Below are 15,378 nucleotides of genomic sequence, written 5' to 3'. Positions count from 1 at the left end.
AAAAATATTAGTAACCACCTGTGTCTTATCAGATCACCATGGATTAAAGTTAGAATTCAACAACAATGCTACCCCCAGAAAGCCTACAAACTCATGGAAACTGAACAGTCAACTACTGAACCATACCTGGATTAAGGAAGAAATAAAGAAAGAAATTAAACTCTTCCTTGAATTCAATGAAAATAAAGAAACAACATCCTCGAACTTATGGGACACTATGAAAGCAGTCCTGAGAGGAAAGTTCATAGCACTAAGTGCCCACCTAAAGAAAACAGAGAAAGCACATATTGGAGACTTAACAGCCCACTTGAAAGCTCTAGAAAAAAAAGAAGCAGACTCACCTAGGAGGAGTAGAAGACTGGAAATAATCAAATTGAGGGCTGAAATCAACAAAATAGAAACACAGAAAACAATCCAAAGAATCAATGAAACAAAAAGCTGGTTCCTGGAGAAAATCAACAAGATTGATAAACCCCTATCCAAACTAATCAAACGACACAGAGAGAACACGCAAATTAATAAGATCAGAAATGAAAAGGGGGACATAACCACAGACACAGAGGAAATTCAGAGAGTCATTAGATCTTACTACAAAAGCCTGTATGCCACAAAACTGGAAAATGTAAAAGAAATGGACGCTTTTTTAGATAAATACCATTTACCAAAACTAAACCAGGACCATGTGAACAATCTAAACAGACCTGTAAATTGCGAAGAATTAGAAGCTGTTATCAAAAACCTCCCTACCAAAAAAAGCCCAGGACCAGATGGTTTCAATGCAGAATTCTACCAGAACTTCCAAGAAGACCTAATACCTATACTCCTTAATGTATTCCACAATATAGAATCAGAAGGGTCATTACCAAATTCCTTTTATGAAGCCACAATTACTCTGATACCAAAACCACACAAAGACTCAACCAGGAAAGAGAACTACAGGCCAATCTCACTCATGAATATCGACGCAAAAATCCTCAACAAAATACTGGCAAATCGAATCCAAGAACACATCCGAAAAATTATCCATTATGATCAAGTAGGCTTCATTCCTCAGATGCAGGGCTGGTTCAACATACGAAAATCTATCAATGTAATCCAGCATATAAATAAACTGAAAGAAAAAAACCCATATGATCATTTCATTAGATGCTGAAAAAGCATTTGACAAAATTCAACATCCATTTATATTAAAAGTCTTGGAGAGATTAGGGATACAAGGGTCATACCTAAATATAATAAAAGCTATATACAGCAAGCCGACAGCTAACATCAAATTAAACGGAGAGAAACTCAAAGCCATCCCGCTTAACTCAGGAACACGACAAGGATGTCCACTCTCTCCATACCTCTTCAATATAGTACTTGAAGTTCTAGCAATAGCAATAAGACAACATAATGGGATCAAGGGGATTCGAATTGGAAAGGAAGAAGTTAAACTTTCGTTATTCGCAGATGATATGATAGTGTACTTAAGCGACCCCCAAAACTCCACCAAAGAACTTTTACAGCTGATAAACAGCTTTAGTAATGTGGCAGGATACAAGATCAACTCCAAAAAATCAGTCGCCCTCTTATACACAAAGGATAGGGAAGCAGAGAGGGAAATCAGAGAAGCCTCACCATTCATGATAGCCAAAAACAGCATAAAATATCTTGGGGAAAATCTAACCAAGGAAGTGAAAGATCTATTTGACAAGAACTTTAAGGCATTAAAGAAAGAAATTGAAGAGGATACCAAAAAATGGATGGACCTCCCTTGCTCTTGGATTGGGAGGATCAACATAGTAAAATTGGCAATTCTACCAAAGGCAATTTATAGATTCAATGCAATCCCCATCAAGATCCCATCAAAATTCTTCACAGATCTGGAGAAGACAATAATCAACTTTATATGGAAAAACAAAAAACCCAGGATAGCCAAAACAATCCTATACAATAAAGGATCTTCTGGAGGCATTACCATCCCTGACTTCAAACTCTATTACAGAGCTACAGTAATGAAAACAGTGTGGTACTGGCATAAAAACAGAGAAGTCGACCAATGGAATCGTATAGAAGACCCGGATTTTATCCCACAAACCTATGAACACCTCATTTTCGATAAAGGAGCTAAAAGTATACAATGGAAGAAAGAAAGCATCTTCAACAAATGGTGCTGGCACAACTGGATGTCAACCTGTAGAAGAATGAAAATAGACCCATATCTCTCACCGTGCACAAAACTCAAGTCCAAATGGATTAAAGACCTCAATATCAGCCCGAACACACTGAACCTGATAGAAGAGAAAGTGGGAAATACCCTACAACAGATGGGCACAGGAGATCGCTTCCTATGTATAACCCCAGAAGCACAGACATTAAGGGCAACATTGAATAAATGGGACCTACTTAAACTGAGAAGCTTCTGTAAAGCAAAGGACATGGTCACTAAGACACAAAGGCAACCTACTGACTGGGAGAAGATCTTCACCAACCCCGCAATAGACAAAGGTCTGATCTCCAAAATATATAGAGAACTCAAGAAACTAGACTTTAAAATGCTAATTAACCCAATTAAAAAATGGGGCACTGAACTGAACAGAGAATTCTCAACAGAAGAAGTTCAAATGGCCAAAAGACACTTAAGGTCGTGCTCAACTTCCTTAGCAGTCAGGGAAATGCAAATCAAAACAACTTTGAGATATCATCTTACACCTGTCAGAATGGCTAAAGTCAAAAACACCAAGGATAACCTTTGCTGGAGAGGCTGTGGAGGAACGGGTACCCTCATCCACTGCTGGTGGGAATGCAATCTTGTGCAACCACTGTGGAAGTCAGTGTTTTGGTTTCTCAGGAAATTCAGGATCAACTTACCCCTGGACCCAGCAATACCACTCTTGGGAATATACCCAAGAGATGCTCTATCAAATGACAAAAGCATTTGTTCAACTATGTTCATAGCAGTATTATTTGTAATAGCCAGAACCTGGAAACAACCTAGATGCCCTTCAATGGAAGAATGGATGAAGAATGTATGGAATATATACACGCTAGTGTACTACGCTGCGGTAAAAAACAATGACTTCTCGAATTTTGCATGCAAATGGATGGAAATAGAAAACACTATCCTGAGTGAGTTGTCCCAGACCCAAAAAGATGAATATGGGATGTACTCACTCATAATTGGTTTCTAGCCATAAATAAGGGCCACGGAGTCTACAATAGGTGAACCTAAAGAAGCTAAGAAAGAAGGTGAACCCAAGGAAAAACATATAGTTGTCCTCTTGGCTAAGGGAAGTAGACCAAATTTCCGGGGAGAAAATGGGATCTTGGGGGTGGTGTGGGATGGGGGTAAGGGGAGATGGGGAGAGAAAAGGTAGAAGGGAAGGAGGGGGGACCTGGGAAACAGGAGAATTGGGATAAAGGAAAGGTGGATAGGGGAGCACGGAACCACAATTCTTAGTTAAGGGAGCCACTTTAGGGTGGGCAAGCGACTTGACCCTAGAGGGGCTCCCTAGTGCCCAAGCTGAGGTTCCCAGTTAGTTCCTTGGGCAGCTGAGGATTGGGAACCTGAAATGACCCTATCCTAGAGCAATACTGACGAATATCTTGCATATCATCATAGAATCTTCATCTGGTGATGGATAGAGATAGAGACAGAGACCCACACAGGGGCACTGGACTGAGCTCCCAAGGTCCCAAGGAGGAGCAGAAGGAGGGAGAACATGAGCAAAGAATTCGGGACCACGAGGCGTGCATCCACCCACTGAGACAGTGGAGCTGATCTACGGGGAGCTCACCAAGGCCAGCTGGACTGTGACCGAAAAAGCATGGGATAAAACCGGACTCTCTGAACAGGGCGAACAATGAGGGCTGATGAGACACCAAGGACAATGGCAGGGGGTTTTGATCCTACTTAATGTGCTGGCTTTGTGGGAGCCTAGCCAGTTTGGATGTTCACCTTCCTAGATATGGACGGAGGGGGGAGGACCTAGGACTTAACACAGGGCAGGGAATCCGGACTGCTCTGTGGACTGGAGAGGGAGGGGGAGAGGAGTGAGGGGAGGGGAGAAGGGTGGGAGGAGGGGGAGAAGTGTGGGAGGAGGGGGAGAAGGATGGGAGGAGGGGAAGGGAAATGGGAGGTTGGGAGGAGGTGGAAACTTGTTTTTTGTTTATGTTTTTTTTTCGTCTTTTCGCAATAAAAAAAAAAGAAACAAAGTCAGCAGGTGGATAAACTGGGTTTTACAGTGGGGCAGCCTGGCCCCACATTCATGATCATCACTATCCTGCTCAAACCCCCTTTGTTGACCTAACAAAAGTTTTCTAACAGTTACAGGACTCTCCTACTCTTTGTTCATTTACTTGTGTGCATTTAAATTCAACATCAGTTGAGCATCATTTGCAAGCCAGGCACTGACCTAGGTTCTAGTACTGAAGAACATGACCTGCTCTTTGAGAGAAGGAATAAAAAGTGAAAGAAACGTGAACATCCTTAATTTTCCTATACTTTCAGCAGAACATCAGACTTTTGATAAACGAGTAGATATTTAGATATTTTATGACAAATAATGGGCTTAGAGACCCACAAGGTGACTCTCAGATACCTGATTTCTCCAAACACTGCTGCAGCTTTCAGAGTAACCATAACTTGAGCACCATCAGGGCCTCCAAGAACTTGAACTTCTCCATGCTTGATGATGTACATTTCCTTACCAATTTCTCCCTAAGTGCCATATTAAAAAAAGAAAATTTTAATCATTTTATTTTTTAACTGTTATAACCCAAATAAAAAAATTTAAGATCTTAGCGAGGAGCAAATACAAATAAAGGAAACAAGGAATATCATGTGAAAGTATTTATTTTAAGATCTGGGGTAATTTGAGATGTTAGAAGACATTACTTTCCATCATGTGAGTCCTGCAAACCATCACAAGGCATGAGAAGATACACTGGTCACTGTATTATCTCAGTAGTGGGCATGGGCAGAAATATATTGTATTGATTGATGTTCTGATCATATTGGTGGTTGAATCTGCTGCTTTTGGGCTCCATTGCTCAGCCCTAAAAAAGATGTTTTATGTAACATAGGAGCCTGAATTTCAGCCATTCAAAGTCAATCCTATCTTCTGTCTGTATCACTGAGGTATGATTCAGGAAACAGGAGACCTTGAAGCTCTTATTCCATATTGAAAGACTGTCAGCGCAGTTATTTTCCATGAGTTCTTGTTTGTATTGACAAATCTCAAGGTCAGAGTAATAACCAACAATTTACCTCTTACAGTGTGTTCATAGTTACTGATCAATGGTGCTATTTTGTACCTCTGAGGCAGTATGGATATTCGAATATGAATAGAATACCGAAGTTCACAAGACCAAATATGTAGCTATTTTAAACATTGTAAATACAATGATTTTTTTATATGTACCTACCATCTAAATTAGAATATGAGCCACCGGTTTTCATGTAGTTATAAATCCGATCCTATTTAAGAATTATGTAAACAGCTGGGAAGATGGCTCAGGCGAATAAAGTGCTTTTCATGAAAGCATAAAGACTGAGGTTCAGATTTCCCACACTTACATAGAAGCCAGGCAAGAATGATGACCGGGCTATAATCCCAGTGCTCAGCAAACAGACACAGGAGGTTCCCTGGCTACCTGGCTACTAGACAAGTTGAGCTGGTTAGTTCCAAGTTTAATAATAAACTATTTACTTAAGTTAGTAAATGTACAAGAATGTAGGATGACCTTTAGGGTAAACCTTTGGTGTCCACACCCATATACATACATGTAGGCTCACCTGCAAACATAAAACCACACAGACTAGTCTGCATACATACATGAATGTATGTCACACACACACATATGTACTTTTTCTACTCTTCCCAACTCCCCCTCACCCACCAAACCGACCTAAAACAGCTCTGGGCTTGTGGAGATACTTTGCTTGTGTTTTTGTGGTTGATTAAAATGTATCCATGTGATCCTCGAGGTTTAGGATTGAGGGTGACTGTACCTGATTTCTTCAGTCTTTCCAATGTATATTTTTTGTCAGTGTCCCTAACTGTATTTTTTGTGTATTTGTATCATAATACAGTGTCCTAACTATTATTATTTTGTATAATAAACATTAAGTTATAAATTTAATGTTATGCTAAATAATGTTAAATAATTTCAATCTCTATAAAACAAACACAACATACAATAATCTTATTAACACTTTAAGTCAAAATATGTTGTTAAATTAGTTTAGCTATTTATATGTGTGTGTGTGTGTGTGTGTGTGTGTGTGTTTGTAAAGGCCAGAAGAGGGTTTAGGTATCTTCTTCTATTGCTCTCCATGTATTCCTTTGAGACAAGGTCTCTTCTTGAACCCGAAGCTTGTTTTTTCTTTGTTCTTTTGGAAATTAGTAAGCCCAAGAGGTTCTCTTGTACCCACCTTCCCTCAGAGCTGGAGATAAAGGTGTGGGTGCTGCATCTGAACTCCAGGCCCCATGATTGTAAAACACTTTTAACTGCTAAGCCACATCTTCAACCCAGGTCATTACAGTGTAAATAGGCCAGTTTACATAACACTTGCCATTATTTGGGTAATAGTCCCTATAAATTGTCAAAATAAATAGGATTTAAATCACTCTGAGTTATTGTTGTAGTTTTAATATCTCACCCAAATTTCAATTGTTAAAATTGAATTTTCAAATTCATAATACGGTGGTGTTTGAAAATATAATTAGGCCATGAGGGCTTTGTCTCATTTATGTATCACCAGAGCACTTGTTTCTCCTCTGGTAAGTTTGATTTACCTTTTTATGTGTTCATGCTAACACATTGTGACTCACTGGGAAGAAAGCCCTTATCAAAGGCCAGTAACATTACTGTAGACATTTTAGACCATAGAACCACGAGGTAAATAAATCTTTATCTTTCATAAATTACCTAGAGTGTTGTATACTCATACATAACAACAAAAGCTGTCATGACTGAAACTGTCTACTTTATTCCGGTGCTGAGGGCAAGGCACTCATTCATGAATGAAGAAAATATTGTTTAACTGTTCCTAAAGTTCCAAAGTCCTAGGATATTTTCCTGAAAATCAAATACTTTACCATTATCATGTTGGAATATACAATTATGAAATTTCACCTCTTCATTTATATCTGAAAAAACAAAATTCTTATCCTAAACATATATTTTACAGGAAATATAGGTTGAAGCAGAAGTTGCAATATATATGGATTTTATTATAGTTATTTATATCATTTCAATGTCAATAACAATTTGCCTTTGTGTAGTACTTTGAAAATTTATCTAAGTAGGGGGCTGAAGAGATGGCTCAGCAGTTAATTATTAGCACCCACATCAGGAGGCTCACAACTGCCTTACCTCCAGCTCCAGGGGATCTAGTGTCCTTTTTGGATCTCCTGAAACACCTGCATGTATGTAGTAGTATATTGAAGCATGATTTATAAGAACTCAGGGAGAGAAATTGGTGTTCTACCTGAAGGTCAGAAAAGTAAAATAGCCAGTCACTGGTTCTTACCTCTACCTCAGTCTGAAACAGCAACCCTGCCTCCAGGAATCTCAGAATGAGACTGTGAGTGAGAGCTGTCTCCTTACATTTTATAATCCTCTCTAGGGATGGGATTAAAGGCATACACTGCCTGATTTCTATGGCAAACTAATGTTACTACTGGGATTAAAGGTATGTGTTACCACTGCCTGGTCTGTAAGGCTAACCAGTTTTACTCTCTGATCTTCAGGCAAGCGTTATTTATTAAAATACAAATGGCATGCCACTAAAGCATATACTCATACAGAAATGTATACATGCACATAAATAAAAATAAGCCTTAAAATCATCAAGATAATGGATATTTGCATATCTTCTTGTTTTAAACCATATATTCATTTCCTCAGAGCACACTGCTTTTTATCTGGAAAATATTTTGTACTTCATTTAATTCTTGTAAAAATCCCAGTGAGAGGTGTCTATTATTTCCTCTTTTTTGAAAATTGGAAATAGACGTTATATAAGCTAAGAGTTTCAAGCAAAACTACAAGGCTGACCAGTGACAGCATTAAAACTGATAACACCTAAATCACCTAACACACATACAGATATACTGTATCTTACAATTAGTACAGTACCAAGACTGATGTCTTAATAACCAATGGAATTATAGGAACAATTTAAAAATAAAGTAAGTCACTTGAAAATTAGTGTCCTTTTACTCTATCTAGGAAGGATCCCTAGGCCAGGGTCCTATTCCAGCTATTATTATTTTTTGTATGAAGTAATTTCAAGGAGTTGGAATGATGTTTCAAAGGCAATTATTACAACTGACTGGAAGTACAAGTACATAATGGGTACTTAAATATAGTTCAGAACTTCTAATTATTTCTTAATGATCATTTTGATAATTTCCCAAGGAGATCAGGCATAATCAGCGAGCCCAAACTTCCACTACCTCTTGCATATTTCTGGGTTAATTTAAGCCTTTTCTGCAGGCTTAATTAGCATTCAGATGAAGTAGACATCATTTCAAGAGAACAGAGGCTGACAGCAAGATCGACCCTGACTTATGACTGTTTCTTGTGCTAATTTGGAGAAAGTGTTGAAAGGCAAGCACTTCAGGTAGAGCAAGGTAACTCTCAGTGAGAGTGTATGCCAGAAAAATTAGAATTCTTGTTCTGGAGGCTATTCCCAAGGCTAGTGGGGAGCATCACAGCACTCAGGGCACCTCATCAGAAGAGAGAGAGATGATACAGAATGGTTCCTTTACCATTAACACCATGAGGAGCTCCTTTGGAAGTGAAACTCCCAAAACTCCACTGCAGAAATACTGGATGAGAACCTTTGGAAATCCCAGAAGTCTAAGCCTTGAAAAGCTCGCTGGTTATTTTCTGTATGGTAGCATAGCACCCCCAGAAGACTCCCAAGTAGTCTTGAAGGCCCACAGACTTTCTCAAAGCAGTTAGAATATCGGACCTGAACCCTGCCATTGCTTCAGTTATTTAGGTAACCTCTAATTGAGCGTGGCTGTTTTCCTTTCTTCTTTTCTGCAAGTCCTTGTGGAAATAGTAAATACATATCAAATTGAATTCAGCTACTTAAACTTTTGTCAAGTATTAGCTTTTGATTTCTGTCAATATTTAGAATCAGGCAAATCTTCATCTAGGAAAAAAACCTAAAAATTAAATCAAAACCAACAAGAGTCACTTGTATTCTTCTGCCTCCTTTTTCCTCCACTTTTGTCTTTCTTTTCCTCACAGGTTTGCACTCACTTGTTTTTATTATTGGATGAATTTGATATAATGATAAAATTAGAAAGCTGCATCTCTTCACCTCACGCTTCCTTAAGCAAATTTGCATTGTTTCAAGGTACAAGTGCTGAAGTTTCTACTGCTATCTCAATATACAGCCCCTTCAGGCCCTGGAACAACTTGAATCTGTTTTAATGCACTCAGTCTAAGCCACTCTTGTGTGCCACTGCCCCCAAAGAAACTCTTAATTAGCCTTCTTTCTTTCTTTTTTTTTAAATTTATTTATTTATTAAAGATTTCTGTCTCTTCCCCGCCACTGCCTCCCATTTCCCTCCCCCTCCCTCAATCAAGTCCCCCTCCCTCCTCAGCCCGAAGAGCAATCAGAGTTCCCTGCCCTGTGGGAAGTCCAAGGAACCCCCACCTCCATCCAGTTCTAGTAAGGTGAGCATCCAAACTGCCTAGGCTCCTACAAAGCCAGTACGTGCAGTAGGATCAGAAACCCATTGCCATTGTTCTTGAGTTCTCAGTAGTCCTCATTGTCTGCTATGTTCAGCAAGTCCAGTTTAATCCCAGGCTTTTTCAGACCCAGGCCAGCTGGCCTTGGTGAGTTCCCGATAGAACATCCCCATTGTCTCAGTGTGTGGGTGCATCCCTCGCGGTCCTGAGTTCCTTGCTCGTGCTCTCTCTCCTTCTGCTCCTGATTTGGACCTTGAGATTTCAGTCCGGTGCTTCAATGTGGGTCTCTGTCTCTGTATCCTTTCATCGCCTGATGAAGGTTAATATTCAGGAGGATGGCTATATGTTTTTCTTTGGGTTCTCCTCATTTAGCTTCTCTAGGATCACTAACTATAGGCTCAATGTCCTTTGTTTATGGCTAGAAACCAAATATGAGTGAGTACATCCCATGCTCCTCTTTTTGGGTCTGGCTTACCTAACTCAGTATAGTGTTTTCTATTTCCATCCATTTGCATGCAAAATTCAAGAAGCCCTTGTTTTTTACTGCTGAGTAGTACTCTAATATGTATATATTCCATACTTGCTTCATCCATTCTTCCATTGAAGGGCATCTAGGTTGTTTACAGGTTCTGGCTATTACACACAATGCTGCTATGAACATAGTAGAGCATATATTTTTGTTGTATGATAAGGCCTCTCTTGGGTATATTCCCAAGAGTGGTATTGCTGGGTCCAGGGGTAAGTTGATCCCGAATTTCCAGAGAAACTGCCACACTGCTTTCCAAAGTGGTTGCACAAGTTTGCATTCCCACCAGCAATGGATGAGTGTACCCCTTTCTTCACAACCTCTCCAGCAAAGGCTATCATTGGTGTTTTTTATTTAACCATTCTGACAGGTGTAAGATGGTATCTTAAAGTTGTCTTGATTTGCATTTCCCTGATCGCTAAGGAAGTTGAGCATGACCTTAAGTGTCTTTTGGCCATTTGAACTTCTTCTGTTGAGAATTCTCTGTTCAACTCAGTGCCCCATTTTATAATTGGGTTGATTAGCCTTTTACGGTCTAGTTTCTTGAGATCTTTATATGTTTTGGAGATCAGACCTTTGTCAGTTGCGGGGTTGGTGAAGATCTTCTCCCAGTCAGTGGGTTGCCTTTGTGTCTTAGTGACAGTGTCCTTTGCTTTACAGAAGCTTCTCAGTCTCAGGAGGTCCCATTTATTCAATGAGGTCCTTAAAGTCTGTGCTGCGGGGGTTATACGTAGGAAGTGGTCTCCTGTGCCCATGTGTTGTAGAGTACTTCCCATTTTCTCTTCTATCAGGTTCAGTGTGTTTGGACTGATATTGAGGTCTTTAATCCATTTGGACTTGAGTTTTGTGCATGGTGATAGATATGGATCTATTTTCATTCTTCTACAGGTTGACATCCAGTTTTGCCAGCACAATTTGTTGAAGATGCTCTCTGTTTTCCATTGTATAGTTTTAGCTCCTTTATCGAAAATCAGGTGTTCATAGGTTTGTGGGTTAATGTCAGGGTCTTCTATTCAATTCCATTGGTCGACTTCTCTGTTTTTATGCCAGTACCACACTGTTTTCAATACTGTAGCTCTGTAGTAGAGTTTGAAGTCAGGGATGGTAATGCCTCCAGACGATCCTTTGTTGTATAAGATTGTTTTGGCTATCCTGGGTTTTTTGTTTTTCCATATAAAGTTGATTATTGTCTTCTCCAGATCTGAGAAGAATTTTGATGGGATTTTGATGGGGATTGCATTGAATCTATAGAATGCTTTTGGTAAAATTGCCATTTTTACTATGTTGATTCTCCCAATCCAGGAGCAAGGGAGATCCTTCCATTTTCTGGTGTCCTCTTCAATTTCTTTCTTCAAAGACTTAAAATTCTTGTCAAATAGATCTTTCACATCCTTGGTCAGAGTTACCCCAAGATATTTTATGCAATTTGTGGCTATCGTGAAAGGTGATGCTTCTCTAATTTCCCTCTCTATTTCCTTATCCTTAGTGTATAGGAAGGCCACTGATTTTTTTTGGAGTTGATCTTGTATCCTGCCACAATACTAAAGGTGTTTATCAGCTGTAGGAGTTCTTTGGTAGAGTTTTTGGGGTCGCTTATGTATACTATCATATCATCTGCAAATAACAAGAGCTTAACTTCTTCTTTTCCGATACAAATCCCCTTGATCCCCTTATGTTGTCTTATTGCTATTGCTAGAACTTCAAGCACTATATTGAAGAGGTATGGAGAGAGTGGACATCCTTGTTGTGTTCCTGATTTTAGTGGGATGGCTTTGAGTTTTTCTCCGTTTAACTTAATGTTAGCTGTCGGTTTGCTGTATATAGCTTTTATTATATTTAGGTATGACCCTTGTATCCAAGACTTTTATCATAAAGGGACGGTGAATTTTGTCAAATGCTTTTTCAGCATCTAAATGAAATGATCATATGTTTTTTTTCTTTCAGTTTATTTATATGATGGATTACATTGATATATTTTCGTATGTTGAACCAGCCCTGCATCACTGGGATGAAGCCTACTTGATCATGATGGATAATTTTTCTAATGTGTTCTTGGATTCGGTTTACCAGTATTTTATTGAGAATTTTTGCGTCGATATTCATGAGTGAGATAGGCCTGTAATTCTCTTTCTTGTTTGGGTCTTTGTGTGGTTTTGGTATCAGGGTAACTGTAGCTTCATAAAAGGAATTTGGCAATGACTCTTCTGTTTCTACATTGTGAAATACATTAAGGAGTATAGGTTTTAGATCTTCTTGGAAGTTCTGGTAGAATTCTGCATTGAAACCATCTGGTCCTGGGCTTTTTTTGGAAGGGATATTTTTGATAACAGTTTCTAGTTCTTTGCGACTAACAGGTCTATTTAGATCGTTCACCTAGTCTTGGTTTAGCTTTGGTATATGGTACTTACCTAAAAAATGTCCATTTCTTTTGCATTTTCTAGTTTTGTGGCATACAGGCTTTTGTAGTAAGATCTAATGAGTCTCTGAATTTCCTCTGTGTCTGTGGTTATGTCCCCCTGTTCATTTCTGATCTTATTTATTTGCGTGTTCTCTCTCTGTCGTTTAATTAGTTTGGATAGGGGTTTGTCGATCTTGTTGATTTTCTCCAAGAACCAACTTTTTGTTTCATTGATTCTTTGGACTGTTTTCTGTGTTTCTATTTTGTTGATTTCAGCCCTCAGTTCGATTATTTCCAGTCTTCTACTCCTCCTGGGCGCATCTGCTTCTTTTTTTCTAAAGCTTTCAGGTGTGCTGTTAAGTCTCCGATGTATGCTTTCTCCGTTTTCTTTAAGTGGGCACTTAGTGCTATGAACTTTCCTCTTAGGACTGCTTTCATAGTGTCCCATAGGTTTGAGTATGTTGTCCCTTTATTTTCATTAAATTCAAGGAAGACTTTAATTTCTTTCTTGATTTCTTCCTTGACCCAGGTGTGGTTCAGTAGTTGACTGTTCAGTTTCCATGAGTTTGTCAGTTTTCTGGGGGTAGCGTGGATGTTGCCTTCTAACTTTAATCCGTGGTGATCTGATGACACAGGTGGACACTGATTTTTTTTGTATCTGTGGAGGTTTCCTTTGTTTCCGAGTATGTGGTCAATTTTTGAGAAGGTTCCATGAGCTGCAGAGAAGAAGGTATATTCTTTCCTATTTGGGTGGAATGTTCTATAGATGTCTGTTAAGTCCATTTGCTTCATTACCTCCAGTAGTTCTCTTACTTCTCTATTAGGTTTCTGTCTGATTGACCTGTCCATTGCTCAGAGAGGTGTATTGAAGTCTCCTACTACTAGTGTGTGTGGTTTGATGTCTGCCTTGAGTTTTAGTAATATTTCTTTTACATAAGTGGGTGCTTTTATATTAGGGGCGTAGATATTCAGGATTGAGACGTCATCCTGACAAATTGTTCCTGTTATGAGTATAAAGTGTCCATCTTGATCTCTTCTGATTGATTTTAGATTGAAGTCAGTTTTGTTAGAAATTAATATGGCCACACCTGCTTTTTTCTTAGGACCATTTGCTTGAAAGACCTTTTCCCAACCCTTTACTCTGAGTAGATGCCTGTCTTTGTGGTTGAGATGTGTTTCTTGCAAACAGCAGAATGTTGGATCCTGTTTTCGTATCCAATCTCTTAGCCTGTGCCTTTTTATAGGTGAATTGAGACCATTAATATTAAGTGATATTAATGACCAGTGGTTGTTTACTCCAGATATTCTTATTGTTTTTGGAAGTAGAATTTGTGTATCTCCCTTCTATGAGTTGTGCTGGTGAAGGGCCGCTAGATGCCTCAGTTATTGTAGGCAGTGTTGGCAATGTTGGATTCCTTGGGTTGCGATTTTCCTTCTATTACTTTCTGTAGGGCTGGATTTGTGGCTACATATTGTTTAAATTTGTTCTTATCCTGGAATATCTTATTTTCTCCATTTATAGTGAATGAAAGCTTGGCTGGGTATAATAGTCTGGACTTGCATCCATGGTCTCTTAGCTTCTGCAGTACTTCTATCCAGGACCTTCTGGCTTTCATTGTTCCCATAGAGAAGTCAGGTGTAAGTCTGATCGGTTTACCTTTATAAGTTCCTTGCCCTTTTTCCTTTGCAGCTCTTAACATTCTTTCTTTAACCTGTATATTTTGTGTTTTGATTATTATATGGCGAGAGGATGTTTTTCTTTGATCCAGTCTGTTTGGTGTTCTGTATGCTTCTTGAATATTCAAAGGAATATCTTTTCTTATGTTGGGAAAGTTTTCTTCCATAATTTTGTTAAAAATATTTTCTGGGCCTTTGAGCTGTGACTCTTCTCCTTCTTCTATTCCTATTATTCTTAGGTTTGGTCTTTTTATTGTGTCCCATAATTCCTGAATGTTTTGTGATGAGAATTTGTTCTCTTTGCAGTTTTCTTTGATCAGTGCATTTATTTTCTCTATGGTGTCCTCAGAATCTGAGATTCTTTCTTCTATTTCTTATATGCTATTGATTATGCTTGTTTCTGTAGGCTCTGCTCATTGATCTAGATTTTCCATGTCCAGCTGGTCCTCAGTTTGTGTTTTCTTCCTTGCTTTCATTTCAGTTTTCAATTCTTGAACTGTTTCCATTACCTGTTTGATCATTCTTTCTTGGTTTCCCAGGGTATTATGTATGTATTTACTCATTTCTTCAAACTTTTGGTTATACTTCTCATCCATTTCTATAAGGGCATTTTTCACATGTTGTTTAAGGGACTCTATTGCTTTCATAAAGTCAGTTTTTTCCACTTCTTCTGTATTAGGGTGTTGAAGACCTTCTGTTGTAAGATCATTGGGTTCTGGTGTTTTCATGCTGTTTTTCAGATTATTGGGTGAATTCTTGCCTTGGTGCCTGCCCATCTCCTCCTATTGATGCTATCTAGTGGGTCTTTTAAAACCGGTTCAGGTTTCCCTGCTGGCCAGGGGCTCCTTTTACAAAATGCCCTCGCTCTGTTTCCTGGTTCCTGCCAGGAGGCCAAGGTCCCTCTCACCCCTCAGAAGGGTCTTCAGGAATAGGGCCTGGCTCCTCCTTTGCCAGGGACCTCGCCAACCAAAGGCCTACCTCTTAGATTTAATTGTAGTGGGGAGATCTGCTCTCGGTGTTGCGCCCGGTCCCTGCAGCCTGCATCTGCTGCCACGATGGTTCCTGCCGCCTGTGGCCT

The 15,378-nt window shown here is 39.2% G+C and overlaps 1 protein-coding gene across 1 annotated transcript in view; it reads right to left on the bottom strand.

Annotated features, from left to right (window-relative positions):
* Cngb3 (cyclic nucleotide gated channel subunit beta 3) overlaps positions 1-15,378 on the bottom strand; it is a 149,507-nt gene that overhangs the window by 19,092 nt on the left and 115,037 nt on the right. Inside the window, exon 15 of the mRNA XM_041657795.1 lies at positions 4,584-4,702. Coding sequence (XP_041513729.1) covers positions 4,584-4,702 — 119 coding nt within the window. The remainder of the gene's footprint in view (positions 1-4,583; positions 4,703-15,378) is intronic.

Source organism: Microtus oregoni, unplaced genomic scaffold (genome assembly GCF_018167655.1).
Source record: "Microtus oregoni isolate MIOR12 unplaced genomic scaffold, Mior012 000008F_ref0000371, whole genome shotgun sequence".
Classification (NCBI taxonomy): Eukaryota; Metazoa; Chordata; class Mammalia; order Rodentia; family Cricetidae; genus Microtus; species Microtus oregoni.
Note: the sequence above shows the minus strand (reverse complement) of the source record. Positions and strands in the feature narration are given on the sequence as shown.